Below are 24475 nucleotides of genomic sequence, written 5' to 3'. Positions count from 1 at the left end.
CCTCCTCCTCCTCCTCACTCAATGGAGAGTCTCTGAAAGGAGCTCACCATGTTCTCGTGTCCTAGGCAGACAAGGAGGTTTGAAAAGCCCCCCCCCCCGCGCCCCCCAACCCCCCCACTCGTGAGTGTTTGGAGGTTCGGCCGTAACGCTGGGCCGGTGGCAGGAGTCAGGAGGGGGTCAAAGCTGTGGAGAGAGCAGGGTGCTCGGGGAGGGGAGGGGAGGTGTTGGGGGGGGGGTCCCTCAGTTTAACAGTCTCATCTCACCCAAACTTGCTTCGTGCCGCAGAGTCCATTCATGGATTTGATTTGTAGCACAAAAAGATGCAAATGGAAACGTAAGGAAAAAATTTTTATAATCACACAATCCATTCTGGATTATTCCACATAATAATACTTTTCTCCAGAAACAAAAAAAAAAATGAAAGGAAGTCATATGTGAAAATAAATAAATAAATAAATATGCAATTATTATTATTTTAAAAAAAAACAAAAAAAAAACAAAACAAACAAAACAAAAGGAAACTATAACAATGTGACTGCTTTCCCTGGCTGCACCAACATCAATGCCCGTGTTCTTGACCCCCCCACCGCCCCGCCCCCCCCGCGTACTGAATCTGCTGAGTGTCTGAGTTCCTTGGGTAAAGCTACCAGACAGTACCCTCGTTCATTTCCGAGGGAGGATGGGACAGGTGGCTGTTGTATCCGCTGCCGTTCAGTGACAGTGAGGTAAAGGGGGGGCTGGGGCCAAACACCTCGGAGGAGATGCTGTGCATGGGCCCTGGGATGCCGGGCTCTGGGCTGGGGGAGTCCCCGGGGTGGTGGGACATGATATCAGAGAACCGCTGCACTTCACTGGAGGGGTGGTGACCTGGCAGGGGATGGTCCATGCCTCCGAGGGGAGTCCCTGCAGGCCCTGAAGAGGGCACGAAGGGGAGGTCTACCGGGGTCTGCGCCTGCGACGACGGAGGCCCCTGAGGAAAGAAGTCATAGTTCCCTCCCGGGCCGTAGTACTCGCTTTGATAATCTGCAGATCCACAAAAAAAGAAACCAACAGCAGAGCTGAGAACAATGGGTGTGTAGAAATAATTTCAGAGATATGAGGGAATTCATTGAATATACATAGCTTGATTTGTAATGTAGAGAGAGGGAGCGGCGGAGCAGGAGACCCTCGCCGTGCTACATTAGTCACACGGCGCATTACACTTAAATCACAACTGCAACTGGGTGGAGAGGACAACCCTGCCACAAAATTAATTAAAATTGAAAACCATTTCTTCAACGAGCCTTACCTACTGGGACCATTTTTTTCTTCTCCTTCTTCTTTTCAGCTGAATATTAGACTTTAGACTCAACAAAAGGGACAAAACCCCCGCACAAGTGACAGTTTCTGAAAATGATCAGCAAAGATATTTCCAACTATTTCATATTTAAAGCCTCGCCAGGGAAACGAATCTGAGCTAAATCCACCTTAAAGGAATGCGCAGCGATGAATGGTATATATATATATAAGACAAAAGATGGTCATGGCAAACTTGACAATATAGACAAATATTTCTGGGGTCTGAATATTTCTTTTGAGCATAAAACAGCTCCTGTTTCATCATTTAAGTCTTGTTTGCTTAAAATCCTTTTTGACCTCACGTTTTGGAAAACCAATTGGCTTAATTTATAACACTAACTTAACGGGTCAGCTCCTTCTGGAGGAATCCACCGCCCTCAATGAAGGAGGGGAGACGTGTGCATATTTTCCCCGGAGGTAATATTACTCGTCCATAAACACATCTAGGCCGCATGAAATGACTGTGTGTTTTCCACCAGCTCGGGAAATGAGACGGCTTAACACGCTAACCTGTCTTAGCATGTCAACCTTAAGGCTGCCCACACACACACACACACACACACACACACACACACACCGTTCTCAGTAGCACATCTCAGACCCCTCGGCAGACATATAAAAGGCGGGGGGGGGCGTCTTTCGAGACCCGTCGTTACCTCCGTAGTAGGAGAACGGCCCGTTGGGGATGAGCTCCCCGGGCTCGAGCCTGTCCACCAGCGTCCTCATCCTCCTCGGGCTGCGGAAGAAGGCGTGCCGCCTGGCGCCGAGCGCGCTCAGCTGCTTCATGCGCCTCTCTTTGGACCGCCGGTTCTGGAACCAGACCTGGGGAACACACCTCCGTTAGTGTCGTAAAAACACCCGCGAGCTGCACCACGGGAAGCCGCTCTCAAACCGCGTCAGCTGCAGCCGCAGGAATCGCACCGCGTCTTGTCTGTCGCTCCAGCGGCACCACATTTTATTTGGGGGGGGGGGAGGGGGAATAGACCGCAGTATATTTATATTAAAAAAATAATATAGAAGATAATAGAGTAAAACTCTTTGGTTGGGCTGTCTTCGTGGTTCCTGCTTTAACAGAGAGACCGGCTCTGCCGCGTTTGAAAAGCCTGGCGTGCGTGAGAAGCCGGGCGTGAGAGCCCGGGCGTGAGAGCCCGGGCGCATGAGCCGCCGTGGCGGTTATGGCGCGACAGCGTGCATATCGAGCCGGGTTCGCACGGACAGGCTGGCACGACAGTGACCTGGTTACTGCGAGCTGCATTACCGACGAGACCGGCTGCCTAATTCTTGTCAGGAAGAGAATCAGACCATGGTGATCTGCCCCCCCCCACCCCAGCCCCCACCCTCACCCCCTCACTCCCAGCCCCAATTTAGCCTGACTCAGGTCTAGCAGTGGGGCACTTAAAATCCTCAATTGATCGGCTGCTTAATAAGAGGCTTGTTACTAATACGTTAACCAGCTCTTGGAGGGCAGAATTTCGCGGTCTATATGGGCTGCCCTGTCCGATTCCTCCCTGTGACTGCTCGTCCGCTACCGAACACACAATATATACTATACTATACTAATACTATAATAATAATAATGATAATAATAATAGTAATGATAATAATTATAATAATAATAAATAATAATAATAATAATAATAATGATAACTTGTATCTATACAATAGGCGCCATGGGCCCCGGCCCGCAGCGCGACCTCCTGTTATTCTGCCATCCGCACTTCGCAGCAGCTCTCCATCACTCCAGACCCACAAGCAAGGACGCTCGGAAGGGTAAAAGCTTCACTTGGGTGTGAATGGATCACGATGAAAAACATGAGCATGCATCAAAACCGGCACATGCATTTTCTCATAATTTTCGGCCAAAGAAAATTGAATCTTCCTCTTGCAGCAATAATAATAATAATAATAATAACAATAATAATAATAATAATTGTACAAATTAATAAAAAAAATAAACATTGTCTTGTTTGCCATTGTTTAATTTCAGATAAGCTGCTGTAATAGAAAAGGTGAGGCGACGATCTGAAAAACCCCCTGAAACAGATTTCTGTCTTTCCACTTGACTGGAAATGGTCACAGCGTGACTAAATGTGGTCGCAAAACGTGATGGCAGAGCTGTGCCAAGGTTCCCAGCGCTCCCAGCGCTCCCAGCGCTCCCAGCGCTCCCGGCGCCAGTTGGCGTGTTCGCCCATCGGGCGCGCCAAGAATCAGAAATACCCATATAAATTACCCCTTTCTAAAGACACCTCGCTAACAGCCGACGCTAAGCTTAATGTATCGATGTGACCGTGCAGTTTGCAGGAGACCCCCGCCCTCCCCCTCACCCCCCCTCCCTCCATCCTCCTCCCCCAGCAGACGGGAGGTGCAGCAAGACGGAGCCGCCACGGGTTCTGGTGAAGTCTGTTCCTGCCGGTCTACTAACGCTGCGCCCAACACGGAGGGGACGAGCGCCAAGACAGACCTCTTTCCGTACGCCCCTCCCCCACATCCACCCCCCTTTCTAGCCGGTCTTCTCGGGGAGGTGTTTTCCATAAGATAGAAGCTGCTGTATCACACGTTTTAATAAGCGGAAAATAAAAACACACAAGGTGCGGGACCACCCCCCCCCCCGAATCCGGTCTCCACGAGCCGTGTGGTGTGTCGTGCGTATTCCTGCCCCGGTGAGTTAAGGGGGTGTCCGGGGTTTTACCTGAATAACTCTCATATTCAGCCCCGTCTCCTGGGCGAGCTGCTCCCTGATGTGCCTGGTGGGCTTCGGCGTGGCCGCGAAGGCCGCCTTCAGCGTCTCCAGCTGCTTGGCCTTGATGGTGGTGCGGGGCCCGCGCCGCTTCCCGCCCAGGTTCTGGTCGTCGTTCTCGTTATTTCCCGCCTCCTTGTCGGACAGCGCGGCTATTTCAGAGTCCTTCAGGCCGACGTCGTCCTGCAGCTGGTCCTGGCAGTCCGGCGATAGGCTGGGGTCGCTGCATGCCGTTACTGCGGGGCGGAGAGGAGGCCACGGTCATGATGAGAACAACAACAACGCGACCAACATAACGACCACACACGTTACGAGACAAGGTGCAGCACATTTTGCAAAATCTTACAATAAAACAAAGGGAGGTGGAGTAAGAAAGGGTTTGACATGTGCAGGTAAGCTAACACAAAGCAGGACATGGTGAAGCTACACATCCAGCACCTTCCTTACAAAATCACGCCCACACCAACAGCTTAGCGACACGAACAGCCTCCTTATTTGGACAGGTGACTGCTTTTCTTTCGTTTAACTTTGGTCGTTTCAAATGGGAACAAGCCCATCGCCGCTTCCGCTCAAGCCGTGGACATGTGACACGCCACGACTCGCGGGACACGGTCACATCCATCACACCTCAGGCACAGCACCAACCAAATGATGGCGCCCGCCCGCGGCGCCCCGTACCTGAGAGAAGGTTGGTGTCCTTTACACTGGCGTTGCTTAGGTAATCTTCCTTGCAAACGAATTTGTTCTCGTCTATGATGTAGAGCTCCTCCCCGGTGGACAGCTGCTTGTTGCACATCATGCAGGTGAAGCAGTTCAGGTGAAACACTTTGCTCCTCGCCCTCCGCACCAGGTCGTTGGGGGAAATGCCCTGCGAACAGCCCGCGCACTTGGTGCCGAACCGCCTGCGGAGACACGGGACACGCACACAGTCAGCCCTCGGCTCCGGCGCACCTGCACGCGCCGCAGACCGCGGGACTCCGTGCGCCATGGTGACGGGGGAGGAGGGGAGGGGGGGGGTCACGGATACACTGAAAACATCGACACACATCTGGCAGAATATGAAGGCGAAGCTCTTCACACGTGCCCCGCACAAATGACGCCGCGGCGCGAGACACATCATGACGTCTTGTGTAGGAAGCACGTCTTTTGGTTTTAGCGGCACATCTTCAATTTCATAAATAATAACAATAGCAAGAACAACAACAACAATATTAATAATAATAGCAACAATAATAAAATAACAATAATAGTAGTAGTAATAATAACAATAATAATAATAATACTAATAATAGTAATAATAATAATAATAATAATAATAATAATAATGAATAATACTACTACTACTACTACTAATAATAATAATAATAATAACTTTATTTTTATCAGTTTTCTGACACCACGTCACAGTGCTTTCCAGACAGCCTGGGTCGGACCTGCCTAGTGACGAGGTGGGGTGAAGTGTTGTATTTACCTCTGCTTCTACCGAGCTTTAATAAGCTGGGTGGAAATAAAGGCCTGTGTCTGCTTACACTACAACCATTTATATAAAGCCACTGCACGTGTTTATTCACGTTAAATTAATCGTCATCTTCGTCTCTTGTGACGTTATTACGCGGCGCATGTGGCCCAGTAAGCCTTATAACACATGTTTACACTTGATTTCAGCGTAATACACAACGCGGTGTGGCGGCAGCGCGGCCCTGATGTGTATTGAATGGCGCGCTCTGCTTGTTGACAGAAAGTCTGTAATTGTTTTGTCTGCCGGCTTGATCTGTTAAACTAGTTTACTATTCAAATCCACTTATCACGTCCTGCTGACGGCAGACGTGCAAACACACACACACACACACACACACACACACACACGCACGCACGCACACACACACACACACACACACACACACACACACACACACACACACACACACACACACACACACACACACACACACAGGGCGCTGCGCAGACGGATCCCTCCGCCGGCTCCCTCCCGCCTCCGCCGGCTCCCTCCCGCCTCCGCCGGCTCCCTCCCGCCTCCGCCGGCCCCGCTATTGATTCCGGCGGCTGCCCTGGAAGCGCGCATTCTACAAACAGAGTGCGATTTCCTTTAGAGACCCCCGCTATGAGCCAGTGCAGGGGGGTCTCGTGGCGTTTTGCATAAGAATTTAGACTCTCGAGTTTTTAATCGCTGCCCTCATCAAAGCCCATCACCTCCATCCCTCATCTACACCCGCGTGCATATGCGCCCTGCTCATTAACGTGTTGGACATTCGTTAACAACTCGGCACTTGTGATGTTGCGTAGTCGGTTGTGTTGATTCAAGCGGCCCCAAATAACGTTTTAACATTATCATCATTTCTTCACTTGCTTTTATTTTATTTTATTTTATTGTTTTTTGGTCAATTAATTGAAAGTAAGCGTTTGACTCGGTGTGAACATGCTAGCCAGTCCCGCTTCTCCAAATCCCCCACCTGACACAGTTCAGGTGGAGGCCTGCAAAGTCCAGTCGTGAGTCGTGCAATATGACGCCCGTTGAATAACGCACGAACAACCGCTGTACAAACACCCCCACGCGTTGTGACCCCACCAAAAATAATGCTAACCCTAAAATAATCAAGTGATACGCATTGTGCTAAGTATTGTGTTAAGTATTAATAAGTATTGTTTAATAACAAGTATTGTGGCTGAAAAATACAATTTTGTTTTCTATTTTGGCAGTGCGTAACTGATATCGAAGTGCCCTGAAGTTATCTTTAGACACCAGCCTCAATAAATGTATTATTATTATTATTATTATTATTATTATTAAAACTCTCCTATGGGCTACTCTGTGTAGACTCCTTCACCATATAAATAAATATACATACACTCAATGCTGTGTGTGAGTGTGTGTGAGTGTGTGAGTGCGTGCGTGTGCGTGCGTGTGCGTGTAAAAACCAAACCCCACTGGTGAGAGGTGTGCAGACAGCCCTCTCGGCTTACCTAAAGAAGTCATTTTTGCAATAGAGTTTCCCTTCGCGAGAGAAGCATTTCTCTGTTAAGTTGCATTTGCACTCGCAGCACTGAACGCACTTGACGTGCCACGCTCGGTCCAGCACGTTGAGCAGGAAGCGGTCCAGGATAGGCCTCTCGCAGCCAGCGCAGTGTACCATGGCTTTGTAGATACACCCACGGTGGAAACGTGGTCACCGCTGCCTTCACCACTTAGCCAGGCAAACAAATCAACAGCGCGGGCCAAGCATCGACTGCTTCCGTCGGGGTATTTGGTTCCTCCGAGGTCCCGGGTCAGTGGGTTCAACGGAGTCGATCAGGTGTCACCGCGGATTCTCCCTGCGTGCGTAAATGCTCAGCATGAAGGTATAACGTCCAAAAGGCGGGATGGCTGAATGTTGATGCCAAGGCGTCCTCTCAGGTGACGCAAAACCCCCTGACGCCTCCTAGACCGGTCCTTTGGATCCTCTGGCACACAGCACGCGGGGATATCGATGGATTAGCCGGACGGAAAGACACAACAACAACAGCAACAACAACAACAACAAAAAAGAAAAAAAAAAGAAAAAAAATCAAAAGCAGATCGTCTCTAGCGGGAAAGCCAAAGCCTTGTCGTGGTCGTCCTCTTGGTCTTGATGGAGACGCAATGGCCGAGCAAAGCGACGCGTGTCAGTCAGAGCTTGAAGAGACATTTATTAAAACGACTCGAGAGCAGCGCTTTCAAATAGAAAGACGCGCGTGCCAGGAAATGATTCAGTGCACTTGGACATGACCGTTTATCCACCGTTCAAAACCCGTCGAGAAACAACAACAAAGCCCCCCCCCCAAAAAAGACCTCAAAAAGTGTTGCCGCTCCGCCTCTGTCGGCTGTCCGGGCTCGGTTCTGCAGGGCGGGTTCTGCCGGGCTCGGTTCTGCGGTGGACGACGCTAGCAGCACCGGGATGCGTGTGACATCTGTGCGCTCGGTTTGACGTTCAGCTTTAAGTCTCCACTACTCTGCATGCTGCTGAAAGGACACAAGCCAGCCTTATTCACGGGCTGGTGACGTCAGCCCGCGGCCAAGCCAATCAGCGGCTCGCCATGCCAACTAACCATTAGCTATCCCATCAAAGCGCCGCCGGTGCACCGCCGTGCTATTTATGCGGAACTGAAGATACCAATTGTCAAAAATTTCCCTGAATGTGTCATATGTTAGTGAATGTGTTTGGAGGATGGAGGCGACGACGGGCGTGGAGGCAAAGCGCCACTTTCGGCTGTTGATCAAATTGTCTTCCGGGCCCAGGACCTCAGGAGTCGCTGAACAAGGTAGATATATATACGGTGGACATCTTCAGCATGGAGAAGCCGGTCTTATTCCAGCTCCTTTAACCAGTCTCTCAAAACAGACGACGGCATAATGTTCCCTCAGCCGGTCTCCGGAGGAACGGGTACTCCGCGTCCTGCCGTTGAAAATGTTTTGGGGCAGTATTGCCCTCATCCAAAACTGGCATAAACTATATATATATATATATATAATCTCGACCAGACCAGACCCGTTCTCTACGCCCTCAGACTCCGTACAGACCGGTCGGGCTTCGGTCGACTCCTTAGCAAATATTGAATCACTCAGAGATGCCTTCTCCGAACGAACGATGGAGGAGGAGAGGAGGGTAGGACCTGCCAGAAGGTGCTGAAGAGGGGAAACGTATTTTACTGAAATATCGTTTGACTTTCCTCCGTCACGTGCTCACGCGTTAGTCCGCTGTTACATCCCGGCGTTGTGCGCGTTCGTAAGGATTTCCTCGCGCCGGTTTAACCCGACTTGCGGACTGCCTCTCAGCAGCAGCAGCGTATTGCACGCGGCGTGCGGGAGGCAGGCGGACTGCGCGAGACGGAGCGGCTGCGGAGGTGACAGGTTGTGCGCCTCGTCCCGTCAGGGACCGGGGCTCACACCCCGGCATGATTCATTAGGGCCATCCAATCCACTCCTCCCAAATTAAGTGATTAGCATTAGGTGAGGGTCGCCAGAGCCCCTAAAACGTGATGAACTGCCGCCGTTGTGTGCCCGTGAAAGGCGTTTGGGTTGAATATATGAGATATGCAGACTGCGAGACGGAGCGGGCTGAGGAGGGTTCTCCTTCTGCTCAAGTGTGGAGGTCTCTGCTATCTGGTGGTGTCACTTCAGAGCAGCCGAGGCAGCGTGTTGGTAGGCCAGCTCTTGTTTCTGTAAAATTAACGCGGGAGAAACCACCGAATCTTCTAGGAAATTTCTAGGAATCTTCTAGGGAAACTTCTAGGAATCGTCTGGGGAATCTTCTGGGAACTAAGCGCAGTTTGGCATGATGATGAGCCGAGGGATTGTTGGGTTTGTGTAGCACTTGTGTGCCCCGCTGACCGGCTGAAGGCAGTGTGTGGTTTGCTGGAGCTATAATGCAACATTTTGTATGTGCTGCTAAGTTGCTGTTGATGCGCTTTTTATTTAAAAAAATCAAAATCAATAAAAAAATAACGCGCAAAAAAAGAAACATGAAATCTCGGCAGCGTGGGCCCGAGAAGACTCGCCAGGTTTGTGCTTAATTTGTTTAGTTAGTTAACACGGTGTTCTAGTTGGACAGGCCTCCAGCCTCGGCCCGTCGCATGTGACGTGTATTTTGGGAGATGATGTTAACGGGGTTGCAGTCATGCTGACAGCTGCTGTTTGCGCCGTGGCTCCCCCGCCACAACACATAAGGAAGTTTAATAATTCATAAAAACTCTGCTGTAAACGCTGTCTTTAACACAACATGCATTTATTTTATTTTGTTTAATCAAAAAAATATTGAACGCCACGCAATTATAGTCTGCAAAACAACTCTAAGGGTTGTTATTTACCACGCCGGCCTCCGAAATCAATAGATTTCATTTAATAACCAAATATGGCCTCCCCGGTCAGCTGCCCCGTACGTAAGCAGCAGTCTGCATGCCGTGAACCGTCAGTAGACAACTGACCCCTGCTTTCTGCATGACAGTACGGACGGGCTGGTGTGACAGAGGCAGCCGCTGCGTGCGTTTCTCGAGCGCTCCCGTGCAGAGCCCGCGCGGCGGTCTGCACAAGGCCGCAGACCGCCGCGCGGGGACAAGCTGCTGGCCTAACGCCTCTCTTTCCCAGAGCCATTACCGAGCACCTCGTCGTTACCTCCTCGCTGCTTCTCTCCCGTCCTCGCTCTGCTGGCGGCGGAGGGGGCACGTGAGTGCGTGCGGTGCATCTGCTGAGCATCTGCTTACATTTCCATCATCAAATGGAAGAGAAGCGAGCGAGCGAGCGAGCGAGAGAGAGAGAGAGAGAGAGAGAGAGAGAAAGAGAGAGAGAGAGAGAGAGAGAGAGAGAGAGAGAGAGAGAGAGAGAGAGAGAGAGAGAGAGAGAGAGAGAGAGAGAGAGAGAGAGAGAGAGAGAGAGAGAGAGAGAGAGCGGGGGGAGGCCTTAACGAAATTAAAGGCAGTAGTCTATATATATATACACAGGGCTTGATTCACAGTCGTTAAAACCTGTAGGGCCGTTTCAGAGATGCGAACACAGACAGTATGAAAACATCGCTGATCCGTTGACTATTAGAAATCAATTCTACTGTTAGAAATCAATTCTACTGTTGCAGGGGCCGAAAGGAGCGGGGTTTTGGAGACGCCAGCCTAACACGAATCGTAAATCTGAATCTATATCAAATTCACACTGTTGAAATCAAGCAAACTTGTAAAGGCGAGTGTAAACAAGATGGCTGATGTTGTTTTCCCAGTCTGTCACCGGGGATAATCTCTGCCTGATTTAAAATACCACGCGGAATAAAACGGCGCACAGAAGCAGATTAATCCACGAATAGCACCAAATCAAAATATAGGCTACGGGCTTAAGAACATCTCAACACCCCTCAAGGCGAAGACACTATTAAATGCAAAACTGGTTTAACCTTACCACTGTAATCCTTCACGACGAATAATTGTTTTCAGCCCTGCTTCTCCCCTGCATACCCACAAGTTGGGAATTACAATTTGATGCAACTTCTGTCCTTAAGGTTGTGAGAACAAAACTCTTCCCCTCGTTTGTCTTGGCGGAGAAAGTTAGAGTATACACCCTGCCTTAGTCGTTGAAAGGAAGAAAGAAAGAGTTCAGTTATAGTTTTGTTTTTTTTCGTTGCAGAAGATAGATTCCCAGAGGTCTTTCAGACAATTGACAGTGTGCCAACCGTTCAGTTTGGAAATGTGAAAGTAGGCCCATGGTGTCAAATGTTGAAGGAAAACAACACAACACAACAGTTACAGTGCAGCACACTGCGGTGACGCGGCCTGCAGTTCTGCCTGCGGCCCTGCAGCCCTGCCTGCCCTGCAACCCTGCAACCTTGCCTGCCTGCAGTTCTGCAGCCCTGCCTGCCCTGCAGCCCTGCAACCTTGCCTGCCTGCAGTTCTGCAGCCCTGCAGCCCTGCAACCTTGCCTGCCTGCAGTTCTGCAGCCCTGCCTGCCCTGCAACCTTGCCTGCCTGCAGTTCTGCAGCCCTGCCTGCCCTGCAGCCCTGCAACCTTGCCTGTCTGCAGTTCTGCAGCCCTGCAGCCCTGTAACCCCTTCCTGCCTGCAGCTCTACTTGCTCTACAGCCCTGTAGCTCTGCCTGCCTGCAGCCCTGCCTGCCTGCAGCTCTCTTCCACATGACGCTGAGCTTGCTGCTCACAGTAACTCTGCTGTCATTTTTACTGCTGCTATTATTTCAATAATCGTTATTATTTCATATACAGATGTTTCACTTGATCCAATTGCCAAGTTTTGTTTTGTATAGATCTGACATATGAATGTATTATAGATTTATGTGTTTGGCTAAATCTCAGTAGCAGTAGTGGTAGTAGTAGTAGCTAGGTATGGGTCACTTGCATGCATGTATCAGAACCGTTAGAGCCCTCTGGCATCTCTAACTACAGCTCTGTACTGCTGGGCCTTGGGACAGGCATATTTTGCATGTGCTTACTTTTTTTTAATTAGCCCAAGAGATTTTGCTTTATGAACTGCAGACAACTGAACTAGTATACTGCGAGACAATTAATCTAAGATAATGAATTCTGTGAAGATGCATGCAATCATTAATTCTAATCATGACACGTTTATTTGTCTGATCCCTCCTCGAGGCTTAGCACACCACAAAAAGAAACAATAAAGAAATAATGTTGCCATATATATATATATATACACACTCTCTCTCTCATATATATATATATATATATATATATATATATATATATATATATATATATTAGTAGGCATATATAAAAAAGAATAAACTTACTCTGAATTAGATAAGTTTATTGACGTGAAACCGTTTACGTTTAAAATAGCCTCCATCACAAAACAAACAAACAAACAAACAAACAAACAAACAAAACAAAAACCAACAAAAAACAAAACAAAAACAAAAACAAAGAAAACGAAAAAAGAAAAAAGAAAAACCCATCCTGACAGGCTGATGTGCTGAAAGGGGCCAAGGCTACACCAAAATGTTTTTCGCTGCGTGACCTTAACCTGCACCGGCGAGCTGGGTGGGGTGTCGAGGTGGGTGAGGTGGGTGAGGAGGGTGAGGAGGGTGAGGAGGTGGGCCGGGGCTCTGTGATCGCTGGCCGCGCAGACACGCCGTGACTCCGGTAATAAAGTGAGAAATATTACCCCCGACTGGAGCTTTGATCAGCTGAGCATCCCGGGACCGCCGACAGCACCGCCGGCTTCGGACTGTGAGAGACAGACAGAGAGACAGAGACAGAGAGAGAGCGAGACAGACAGACAGACAGACAGACAGACAGACAGACAGACAGAGAGAGAGCGAGACAGACAGACAGACAGACAGACAGACAGACAGAGAGAGAGAGACAGACAGACAGACAGACAGACAGACAGAGAGAGAGAGACAGAGAGACAGACAGACAGACCAGACAGACAGACAGGGAGAGACAGACAGAGAGAAACGAGGGGGGGGGGTCTGGCCTCAGCCCGCTGATCTCCTGTGGATCTCTACTGTGGATATCTACTGTGGGTGTCTACTGTGGGTGTCTACTGAGGTGCACCGTCAGTTCCTTTTAAAACCTCGTGTGGTTTTCAAATGAGCTGCAGATGATAAACATACAATCGTCACACAGGCCGGTTAGTGTGTTACAAGATGGAGATGGTCTATCCATCCACTTCCATAAAACATGGTTTGTTATAAGATGGAGATGGTCTATCCATCCATCCACTTCCATAAAACATGTTTTGTTATAAGATGGAGATGGTCTATCCATCCATCCACTTTCATAAAACATGTTTCGGATCCTAATTTGACACAACGAGACCGTCCTCAACCCTCATCATAAGAGACATGAAGAGTCTTCACTCACATGTGGAACTGACAGATGAACGACTAACCATGATCCATTAACCATAAAGTAGACCTGAAAAAAGAAGGAAAGAAAGGAAGGAAGGAAGGAAGGAAGGAAGGAAGGAAGGAAGGAAGGAAGGAAGAAAAAAGATTTAAGAAAGGAAGAAAAAACAAAGAAAGAAAAGGAAAGGAAAAAGAAAGAAAGAAGGAAAGAAAGAAAGAGGAAGAAAAAATAAAGAAAAGGAAGAAAAAAACGAAAAAAGAAAGAAAGATAAAAAGAAAGAAAGAAAAAAGAAAGCAAAAGAAAAATATAAAAGAAAGGAAGAAAAAAGAAAGAAACAGAAAAACAAAAAATAAAGGGAAAGAAAGAAGAAACAAACAAACAAACAAACAAACAAAAACAAAGAAAGAAAAAGGTATAGAGGACAATTTTAATACATATCAACTCATTCAATCTAAAAATAAAAGAAACATGTCACGTGACCCTGGCTGTTATTGGTCCTTAACAGAAGAGCGCGTGCCGGCAGAAGTAACGCACGGCCCCGGTAAACCCCAGAGGAGGCCAACACGTGGTTAACACGGTCCACATCAGCTGGGAGGGAGATGCCACCAAAATAATACATTCAAATGTCCCGTGCAGAAAACAGCTCGTGCACCTTCGACTCAAGCGAGGCCCATGAGCCTCGCGGCATCAGGTTATACGACCGATACCCTTTCGTGGCCCGGGGTGACGTCATCAGACGAGGCGCGTCTTCGCTGTCGCTGCGTGGACAAACCGGCCTACCGTGTCAGGGTCTCCATGACCACCGCCCAAACACAAGCTCACTTACACGTAATTACAGACGCAGCGCCATCACGGCAGACCTTGTGTCAAACTACACCAGGCCTGCTAACGGACTCCCTGTGCTCAGTCCAGGACGGTCTGCTATGGATTAACTACCGAGGCAATGGCAACCGAGGCGAATGGGTTGCAGCTATTGCACACCCGGTCCCCGGGAAGCACCGACTCGAGTCCTTCTCGGGATCAGCAGTGAACGCGTGGAAATGTTCGCTTCGTGAATTATTGAGCAGCAGCAGCAAGTCTACATAAACATTTCTCACACTTTTAACTCACTGCCGACTTGGCGGAGAGGAATTCGATGGGACTCATAGATCTCCCCTGCCGCCCATCTCCCCAACAGCTGCCCCGTCTCTCTCACCAGCCGATAATCAACCCTCCCGCTGCCCCCCCCCCCACACCCCACACACGCACGCTGTCGCAGGGAACCCTCTCAGCCCTCGGAGCCACATGGACGGATTCCGTGTAGGCTTCGTAGTGACGTTGTAACGTGTCTTTAGTAAGAAATGGGACGAGAGTCAACCGTGCTTCATGCGTCAGGCCGCTCGGTACTACTAATGCGGGCACGTGCTGTGCGTTATGACGCCATTTCATTGGTTAGTGCAAAAATCACAAAGCGTCACCCCAAAACAAAGGTACCAAAGGCCTTCATATGTTATGCGCTGGGCGGTGTGTGTGTGTGTGTGTTTAGTATTTAAAGAGAGCCAGATTGTATGGCATTGTGTACACTGAACGCACGGTGAGGAGAAGGGCCGCGTGCCCCCCCCCCAGCCCAGCCTCTCCCGTTTCGGTCTCTGGTATGCGAGGAACCAACTCGAAGCTGTGGCTTCTGTGTGATCTGCCGAGTTCATCCATCGATCAAACACACGTTTTAACAGAAGATGTGTAAACACTCGCTGTAAAAACCAGGAGCGAGAGCTGCCTCGCGTGCGCCGTATAAAACAGAGGGGATGGAGACGTCATTATGAGCCCTCGCGGTCCGAATGAGGGAGGAAGGAAGGAGCAGGCTTAAAGCCTCTCCGGCAGCACCCCTAGTTTAGATTAATGACACTCGCCGCTTATTCTACGGCAGGGGTGAAAGGGCTAGGATCACTAATGATTATAATATAATGTGTGACGATAAGCATTGTGTGTGAGATATGATCGCGCGGCGGGCAAAGCTCTGGGGACGGCCGGCGCGGCTGAGAGGCGGCAGATACACGGCGCACTGGAGCACGCTTCCGCGCTCCACCAAGCCGTAAGCAAGACCGAGAGCTGGCCGGCGCTGATATCAAGCGGCCCAGGCTGCATTTACATATACGACCAGCTCCGGACCACGGAGGAGAATTCATATTGCAGCGTCGATAAAAAAAAAAATTCTTTTCATCTCATCCTCCCTTTCTATATATATAACCTACCAGGCTGAAGGCATCAAAGAATGACTCGAAATTAACATACGTGTTTCAAAATCGAGATAATAACATCGTGGCTAGAGATTTTGCAAGAACAGGATTAAAAACAAAAATCTCAGCGTGGTTAGGGGAGGCCTACTTGCGTATAGAAATGTGTAATTTGTGAGAAAAAAGCAATAAAAAACATTGTTTCCGTCAAGGCTCACCTTTATAGGCACGAAGAAAATAAAACGTAGCAATGGGCCCGGTCACCTGACCGTCACCTGACCATCACCTGGCGCGTGGGCGACACACCTCACGCCCACAATGCTCAGCGTTAATAAAAAGAACAGCATTCCTCTTTTACCATAGCAGTGTGTTACCATCAGCAGCATCCAGGAAGCTTCTCATCAAATACAGGACCACTGACACACGGGGAATCCCTCGGTCCATCTGAGGAAAACAGCTTGAATAATAAAAAGGGTCAAAATAGTAAGAAACAGAGATGCTGGTTAACTAATCTGGTTCTGACACAGGCGGGAATCCCTGCATCACTACTGAAATTTATTTATCATAATAATCACATCTTTACGCGGACCTATGGTGACGTGTGTGTGTGTGTGTGTGTGTGTGTGTGTGTGTGTGTAGTGGGGAGGGCGGTATACGCCACGCTGGATGCTGGGGGGGGGGGGGGCGCATCGCGAGCAATACCACGCCATTCATTTTCATTGCCTTTTGTGTGCCCAGAAAGCATTCCGCGCATAAGGTAAAGCTAGCGTCAAAGCCACGGCTTTATTTTTATATCCAATACATCAGCGGGCAGACAAAGCTTTATTTTCGCCCGGAGAGAGATATTTTACCCCTGCCTTACAGGTTTATGTTGGCGAGGTGTCAGCCAGAGGAAATGGATGGCTAATGCATAGGCAAAATGTGCTCGCCTCGGCATGCTGCACGTCAGCGGGTCCTCGCCGGGAAGAGCGGCGGGGATTTAGGGCCCCTGGGAGCGCAGCGCGGGGTCGAACACAGGGGACAGGAATGGATTGGGGTGTTCGGCCCGCACTCCACCTTAAACGCAGCGGAACGCACTCCACCTTAAAAGCAGTGGGACACGCTCAAGGGCGCGCGCACAAACATACACAGTCAACCTCCCTGCACCGGCCGCACGCAGGCCTGGCCGGGTCCTGCAGGCCTGGAGACCGTCAGCCGGTCCGTCCGGCCTGCTGCACGGCTGCTGCCTGCATGACACGAATGCAGATCTCCTGCTGTACTGCGAGGAGCTGACGAGACTTGGCTCAAAACACAGAGCTCCCCTGTCACGTTTCCATCCGGGCTAAATAGGAACCTAGGAAGTAATTGGAATTTACTGGATATCTGAATAACTGCATATAAATAAGCACACATTTCAGAGGGGCTCACTCTTACGATTTGATCTCACGGAACTGATGCACACGCAGCAAATAATCGCGTTTTGCGGAAACCTTTGCGACACGCGTTGGATCCCGTCCAAATTACCGAGGATTTCCAATAACCGTTTTCAATTTATGAAACCCTATATGAGCAACGTTTGCTTTCAAGGGGGGCCGTTTATTTCGGGTAAGGGGTGAGGAGGAGTGTGTAGCAGAGCAGTCACGGGGCCGTGTTTCACACCGGGTCGGTGTGGACGAGGGTCCGCGGCGCGGTTCGTCCAGGTGCGCATGTCTCGCCCCCACAGCCCCCCCTCCCCTATTCATAAGCCAGACCATCTCGTTGACTTTGGCCATGGCTCCCTGACACATTTCTCAATTCTAAACATCCTTATGAGTCTGCATGCGCTGACCGAATTTCGAGGAGGAGGACACAAATCCTCCGGATAGGATTGGCAGTCATGCCCGCTCTGCGGCGGCGGCAGACGTTCCGGGGTGTAAAGTGGCCGTCAGTGGCGCGACCTCCCGGTGGAGAGGCTCAGCGGATTGGGAGATAATGACATTGCCGCCTCTATTAAGATTCACTTTAACCATTTCACCGCGCGACCCCGCTTCCCTTTGTCCTAGCCCCGCGTCAGAAGCCCTCGTTTTAGGCGCGCGCGGGCGCGTGCGTGCGCGGTAACATTCACAGCGCGCCGCGCTGCACACCACCTCCCTATATCCCCTACACCCCCGTGTACCTCCCTGCCTGGCCGGGGAAGACACAGGAAGAGGGGGGATGATCGAGAGAATGGGAGGCTGTCTATATGGAAAGGAAATAATGTAGAATAACATCCCACTTGTTGACAGCAAGCTCCTTAACATTCATGGAACAAAGTATTTGGCTGTAAATGCATTTCCTATGCCCTATTACCTATGTATCCAACATTTCCAGAGCTGGAACACAAGCCTCCTCTTGGCAATAAGACATGCCTTTTGTTATTCATTGACTGAATAATGACTACACCAAGTGACCTTTTTCTCTTCCTCTCCCTCCTTCTCTAACACACACACACAACCAAAAAAAAAAAAAAACCCTAACCCCTAGTTGTCCCCCCTGCTGGCTCCCAGAGCTGTGACTGTGGGAGGGAGGCCAAATTGTTTGTCTCTCCTGGTGCTCTGACTCATCGGTGGGGATGAGACCGTGAGAACAACTGCTCACTGTCTCGCTTGTGGCTGATGGCTCCATCAGGTTAGAGCAACAGGGATTCCAACTCCAGTTGGGGATTGGCATATGTGTGTGTGTGTGTGTGTGTGTGTGTGTGTGTGTGTGGTGCTCCAGGAGGAGTAGGGTACAACTCATCTATATGGGGGTCTATAATGATGCTGTGCAGAAACAAAGTGAGAAGTTACAGGCAAGTGTACGGCGTTGGGGTAGTGTTGTTTATTCCTGCTCAGGTCGAACAGCTTGAGGTGAAGGGGGGAGGGGGGTGTGCCATATTTACGGTAAACTGATCGCGCATGATGCGATGGGGTTAAGAGATCTTTTGGATGAACAGAACATCACTTCTTTCCTTCCACTTGGTGCATGTTGATGGTGGAAGACTGCGTGACGCAAGTCAAACAGGAAGCTCTATCAGCTTGAGCTGCGATAGCCGAGGCAGTTCAAACGGTCTCCATCCTCCCATGCTAATCTAACCATTCAGTTAACACTCTTTGCCCTGTGCATAGGAGCGCCGTGGTCCTTGTAAAAGGGCAGGGATACCAGACCAAGGCATACAGGTGACTGTTAACAATGGCATGGTGTTTCTTTGGTATTTACTTCACCCTCTATAATTGCATCTAAATCGTGCAAGCAAAATTCATGTCCACCCGTTTCAATGAAATCTCTAATCCCTCATTTCCTCAGGTTTTCCTTTATTCTGGCTGTCATCCTGGCAAAGGGGATGAGGTATTTATGCCGATGCATGGAGCAACATTCTCCTCTCCAGCCGCCGTTACCATGTTCTGCCTGCAGATGAGCTGGGAAGAGTGAGGAGGTCACAACCTTCCAGGGGGATGTTTTACGACGACATGGCTGGGAGGGTCTGATTTGTCTCCACTGGAGCATGCCACTTGCATCTACACACCCTTGAGCTGCCGGATAGTAGGGCAGAGCAGAGCAGGGAGGGATGGGGGGGGGGGGGAGAGAGAGAGAAAGAGGTTGAGCTGGATGGCTGGATGTGATGGAGGTGGACAGGTTGTAAATTAACCAGCCTGGCAGGCCGGTGGTCAGCAGTGTTCTCAGGGAACGGCACCACCTTGACCTCACTAAAGGCTTTGCAGCCAAGCCCTGAGGAAGGAGGTGAAGAGGAGCAGTGGGTCTGTACATCTGTTTCCGCCATGTATGCCGAATGGTGTCAGGTTCAATTGTATGTGCACGTTGTAAATATACACAGATTTCACGCCTCTTCCATTCTGGGTCCAGACCGAATAAAACACACTGGAATGTATTATCAAATAATGAAACTACTTGCTTTTTTTTCCGCCTGACAATTTTTAAAGCCAAATACATACCTTTTACAAGCAGAGGTAAAATAGTAGTAATGTGCTCATCAAGATTATGCTACATTCAAAATACGATTTGAGCAAATTTGTCAAATCAAGATAACTTGGATCTTGGATAAGTTTTGTCAAGCTGTGTAAACGGTCCCTTTCTGATAAAATCCATCTGGTACTGTGGCATCTACACGTCCACACGTGCACAGCGTACATATGTCCACGCTGTTACCTCAGTCTCAGTGCAAATTACAATCAGAACGATAACTTGATGAGAAAGCTTGGAAAAGTTATCTTTGCTTGAGAAAAAAAAAACAATCAGCATGTCTAGAAAATGGTATTATATTAAACAAATTAATCAGATGCTCAGAAAAACCCTTGATTTGCTTTTTCTCTATTGCAAGCTTGAAGCTCATTAACAGAGAAAATCATCTCATTCACCCCGAGGTCCCCGGCTCGACTGAGACACGTCCAGCGATGTATGGAGACCACTCTGCAGCTTTCTTACTGTGAGAGAGAGAGAGAGAGAGAGAGAGAGAGAGACAGACAGAGAGGGAGGGAGAGAGAGACAGAGAGGGAGGGAGGGAGAGAGAGACAGACAGACAGCGAGAGAGACAGACAGACAGAGAGCGAGAGACATGCAGGGAGAGACGGACAGAGACAGAGAGAGTGAAAGAGAGAGACAGGCATAGAGAGTGAGACAGGCAGAGAGAGACACAGACAGACAGACAGAGAGACAGCGACAGAGATCGAGAGATAATTTTTTTGAATTTTAAAACAAGTTTTATTCAACAAAAGATATTAAAAAACAGACCTGATGTCTTTTCAACAACATAAAAAATACTTGTCAAATTGCAAATAAACACTTAACATGCATATTTTAACAATCCCAAAAATAATCATTCAACAACTCAAAACATAAAAAAACAAAATAAATAAATAAAAACATTTTTTTTTTTAGGTAAGACCCCTTTTATCTGAGCTCTGCAGCAAAAATCAACTCATCCTCTATGGTTGAGTGAAAGACAGAGAGAGAGAGAAAGAGAGATAGAGACAGAGACAGAGAGAGAGAGCAAAACAGAGAGACAGACAGACAGGGGGGGGGCACAGATTTCTTGCTGTAATATGCATGGAAGTTGCTGGAATGTGCTCCCTGTGGGCTGGAGGTGTGTGTAGGTGGGAGAGTTAGCACCCTGCACCAGGGAGCCTCACACACACTAATAAATCATGTAATCCCTGATACTGGAAGACAAACATGGGAGCAGATCTAATCAGCACTTGGGAGAATCCTTTTATCTGGGCCCATCACTGCTTGGTCACACACAGTACACACTCCCGCGCCCCCCTCATCACGTATATCACCGCACCGGCACACGATAGCAGCCAGCGGACAGACATGCAGAACAAAGTTATTTCCCTGTATGTTGTTCCTGCTGCAGAGAAAGACAGACAGACAGACAGACAGATAACACACACACACACACACACACACACACACACACACACACACACACGGACGGACGGACGGACGGACGGAGTGGTGTGTGTTACAGGTAGACGAATAGATATTTCTCTCCCTCCTGTTTGTGGCCCACCATGAATCAGGCCCATTACCATTCAGCAGGGAGCCATCATGTGGAATATATTGCACTTCCCGGGTTACTTTGTATTGTAATGGATGCATTGTGGCGGTAAATAATATCTCAGATTGTATTCAAGCAAAATGAAGAAAAAGCGGAGCAGGATAAAGCCTGTGGTGGAGGTGGAGGTGGTGGGGGCGGTGGGCAGGGGGGGTGGCAGGGAGGGATGGAGGAGTGTCGTATAATTAGAAAGAGATGGAATCGGAATATTTAGTTGGTCTAGATGTGAAATCTAATTCTTGCATAATGTCATTTAAATCCCGTGATCCAGGAATTGTATTGCAGCTCAGATTATCAGTGTGTGAATGCCTGGGATTCCTGTGAGTTTTCCGTGGCGTTGTGGGGCGTAGAGCAGACCGGGAAGAGGGATTTACTGTTCCCTCAACTTCACCAGTTGCAGGTCTTCAGGGATGACTGTGGAGCCGAGAGAAAAAACTCAAATCAATTTCACCGTTGAATAACAAAATATAATTATTTTGTTTTTATTAGTAGTGTGGGCAGTATGTAGCAACATTGCAGACAGAAGTAAGAATGCACGTGCTTGAGTATATTATATTATTATTATGAGTATATTATTATGCGAGTTTGTTATATTATTATATGAGTTTGGTAGGGTTCTGTACTGCAGTCAGTGGTGGCAGACGTCTTGGATTGTTTAAATGTTTATTTTATGTTGAGTCACTGCCTGCTGACCGCCCTGCAGCAAACTACAACATGCACACACACACAAACCAAGATAATAACATCCATCACCTGCACGCCAGAAATATTTATTTGCATGTCCGGTGGAAACCATGAAGCTCTCATCAACTGCAGGACGAATGTGAGGTGGCTGTTTGAGGACGGAGGTGGACCTTCTGCACAGGACATGTCACACACACACACACACATTAAATAATTTCTGATGTAGATGTTTCCAGGATGTAATGAAAATAAATGCATATTTGCAGAGGCAACATGCCTGCATGGCTGTTTGCTCCAGCTGACACTCCAAGGAACTTAATAAAATAAAATAAAATGATTTTAAAACAAACACTTGTCCAACAAAATTGAAATCGCATTTACCTGATGCTGAATTCCAGTGGAGATTCTTTGCAGCAATCTGGCAATTGAAAATAAAATACTTGAGACACAAAAGCATATGTATTGGTCATATCTGAATTGTGTTTTGAAGATCCGAATTTCACTTCTTGTGGACTGGTTAAATGACAGGCTGCAGTCTTGGATTGGATTCTACCAAAATAGAGGCATGAGATAATTAGATTAAGCAACAAATCATTTCATATTAATGGTGACAGTTCTATTTCTAACAGATGAGCAGGAATAATAACACACGTTTAGCAGAATATATTATTTTTTTCCCCCTTCCATATCACTGATATTGCGTAACTGGCTGTGAATTGTCACATCCTGCAATAATATGGCAGTCCTCGCCTCTGTTCCTCCCTTCACAAGCCCAGGCCTTGCATGCCTTAGAGGAGAAACTGTCTGCAGCCTTTTTCCATAGTAATAGAAAAGAGCATCCGGAGAGGCCAGCAGTGAGCCGCCAGCAGCGAGCCGCCTGCACGCTGCGGCGACGGGTTCACAGAGACACATAGCTCCCGGCGGAGCCTACAGGTGTGCTGTATTGTCTTTTCTCTGTGACGGCCTGAAAGCAGAACACACTGCTGACTGTGGCTAGCCTGATTGGAGCAGCAGTATCGACCAGCTCCCCGGTGTAATTCACTGAGTGCCAGAGAAAAATGGAGGCAAACATTCTGAATCTTTTATCTCTGCCAAGCAGTAAAGGGAAAGGGTGAGAGTTCGTTCCTTCACACCAAAACAATAAATACTGGCAGGATTGCAGACGTTACATGCATTTTGTTATGGCCCCTTACATTTTACTCAGTCTAGTCAGTTGGGATGGACTTTTGGATCCACAAATAAATAACCCTCACATGCAACAGAAACATTTATCAACATAGTATTAAGTTGAATATCCGTATAATCACAGTTTCCATAAGTTGTATTCCCTCTGATGATTAGAAATATCAAAATAAAATGTATTTTCAAGTCAATGTGTCCTATAATAGAGATTGTCTAATAGTGTCTTATTTAATGTTGTTTTGCTGATTCAGCTAAATAGTACAAGCTCAACTCATTGTCACATTGTGTGTGCTGTTATTTTATATAGCATTTTATATATAACATTTATATATTATTTTATATAACAGTTTATATGATACGGGTACAGCTGAGCACTCTGGGCCAGCTATAAACACAGCAGTGGTTGGAAAGCCAGTAATGCTCTTTATTAGTGCTGAGAAGAAGCTGTTAATAAAGCAACAACCAGTTCCACTCCATTATTGGGGTAATTTTTAGGAGCACAAAATGCTTACATAGATTTGATTGCACACACTTTTCTCTTTCGGATGTGTGAGTGAAAGTGGAACAGAGGAGTGTTTACAGGCCAGAGAAGCCCCGACTCTGCACAGAGGAGCCCCAGCTCTTATTATTACTGCTACGAGACACCAGGAAAATATTGTTTCAGACTCACTGGCCAAATGCTGGTGCTAAGATAGAAGATAGAGAGGGAGAGATAAGAAAAGAGAAGAGAAAAAGGAGGAGAGACATGTCTTGTGAGAGTTTGCATCCAGAAGTGAGCCGAAGAAGTAAAGAAGACTGCTGAGTTCACATCAGTGCTCAACACACAGCCAGCTGGGCATCCTGGGCATCCTTATCATGTTCCTCTATAGGCACGGCCTCTCTTCTGCTCTGTCGTGCTATCCCTTTCTCTTTTACTCTTGCTGTCTTTTGCTCACTGCTCCCCTACTGCCTCCCTTCCTTACTTCTCTTCTTTCTCACTCTTTGACTCCGTCTGTCTCATTTCATATCTCCACTTACCCTACCTCCATCTCTTCATTGTGTCACACTCCAAACCATTCAAAAAAAGAAAAAAAAAAGAAAAGAAAAAAAGGAAATGGCAAATCTGGAGCCTCTTATAGCATCCATGTTTAGCAGCCCATAATGCCGGTCTCAGGTTTGCTGAGCCGCTGAGATCTCTGCTGGTGTGTGTGGATGTTCCTCCACCTTGGCTACCCCCACCTTTCCCTTATCACCCGACAAAGGCGATGGATGCCGTATTTTCAGCCGTAAACCTCCCACACACACCCCCTTTGTTACAGTAGTAAGTACGCAGAAGCAATCTGGCCTTTTTGTGGCTGCTTAACCAGGAAACGAAGAGGGTAGTCTGGTAAATTCTCCATAAAGAAGAGAGAGAGGCCTGTCAATGCTGCTTTCATACAACCACTGACTGAGATTAG

General features: G+C 48.3%; 1 protein-coding gene across 1 annotated transcript; it reads right to left on the bottom strand.

The window, feature by feature from the left end:
* Positions 1 to 643: 643 nt before the first annotated feature.
* Positions 644 to 7227, bottom strand: lhx1a (LIM homeobox 1a). The gene is made up of 5 exons (XM_056284043.1): positions 7058 to 7227; positions 4754 to 4977; positions 4028 to 4311; positions 1995 to 2160; positions 644 to 1023 (listed from the first exon to the last, which is right to left on the bottom strand). Exons 1-5 carry the CDS (start codon positions 7225 to 7227, stop codon positions 644 to 646), a joined length of 1224 nt encoding a protein of 407 aa, XP_056140018.1.
* Between the last annotated feature and the right edge of the window lie 17248 nt (positions 7228 to 24475).

The sequence above is a fragment of the Lampris incognitus genome, chromosome 7, assembly GCF_029633865.1.
Source record: "Lampris incognitus isolate fLamInc1 chromosome 7, fLamInc1.hap2, whole genome shotgun sequence".
Classification (NCBI taxonomy): Eukaryota; Metazoa; Chordata; class Actinopteri; order Lampriformes; family Lampridae; genus Lampris; species Lampris incognitus.
The sequence above is the reverse complement of the archived record's forward strand: the minus strand, read 5'-3'. Positions and strand labels throughout refer to the sequence as shown.

Coding starts and splice junctions, on each gene's coding strand:
- lhx1a (XM_056284043.1), bottom strand. CDS start 7,227: ATGGTACACTGCGCTGGCTGCGAGAGGCCTATCCTGGACCGCTTCCTG. Junction 4,978..7,057: donor TGCAAAAATGACTTCTTTAG/GTAAGCCGAGAG, acceptor GTGTCTCCGCAG/GCGGTTCGGCACCAAGTGCG. Junction 4,312..4,753: donor GGACACCAACCTTCTCTCAG/GTACGGGGCGCC, acceptor TCCGCCCCGCAG/TAACGGCATGCAGCGACCCC.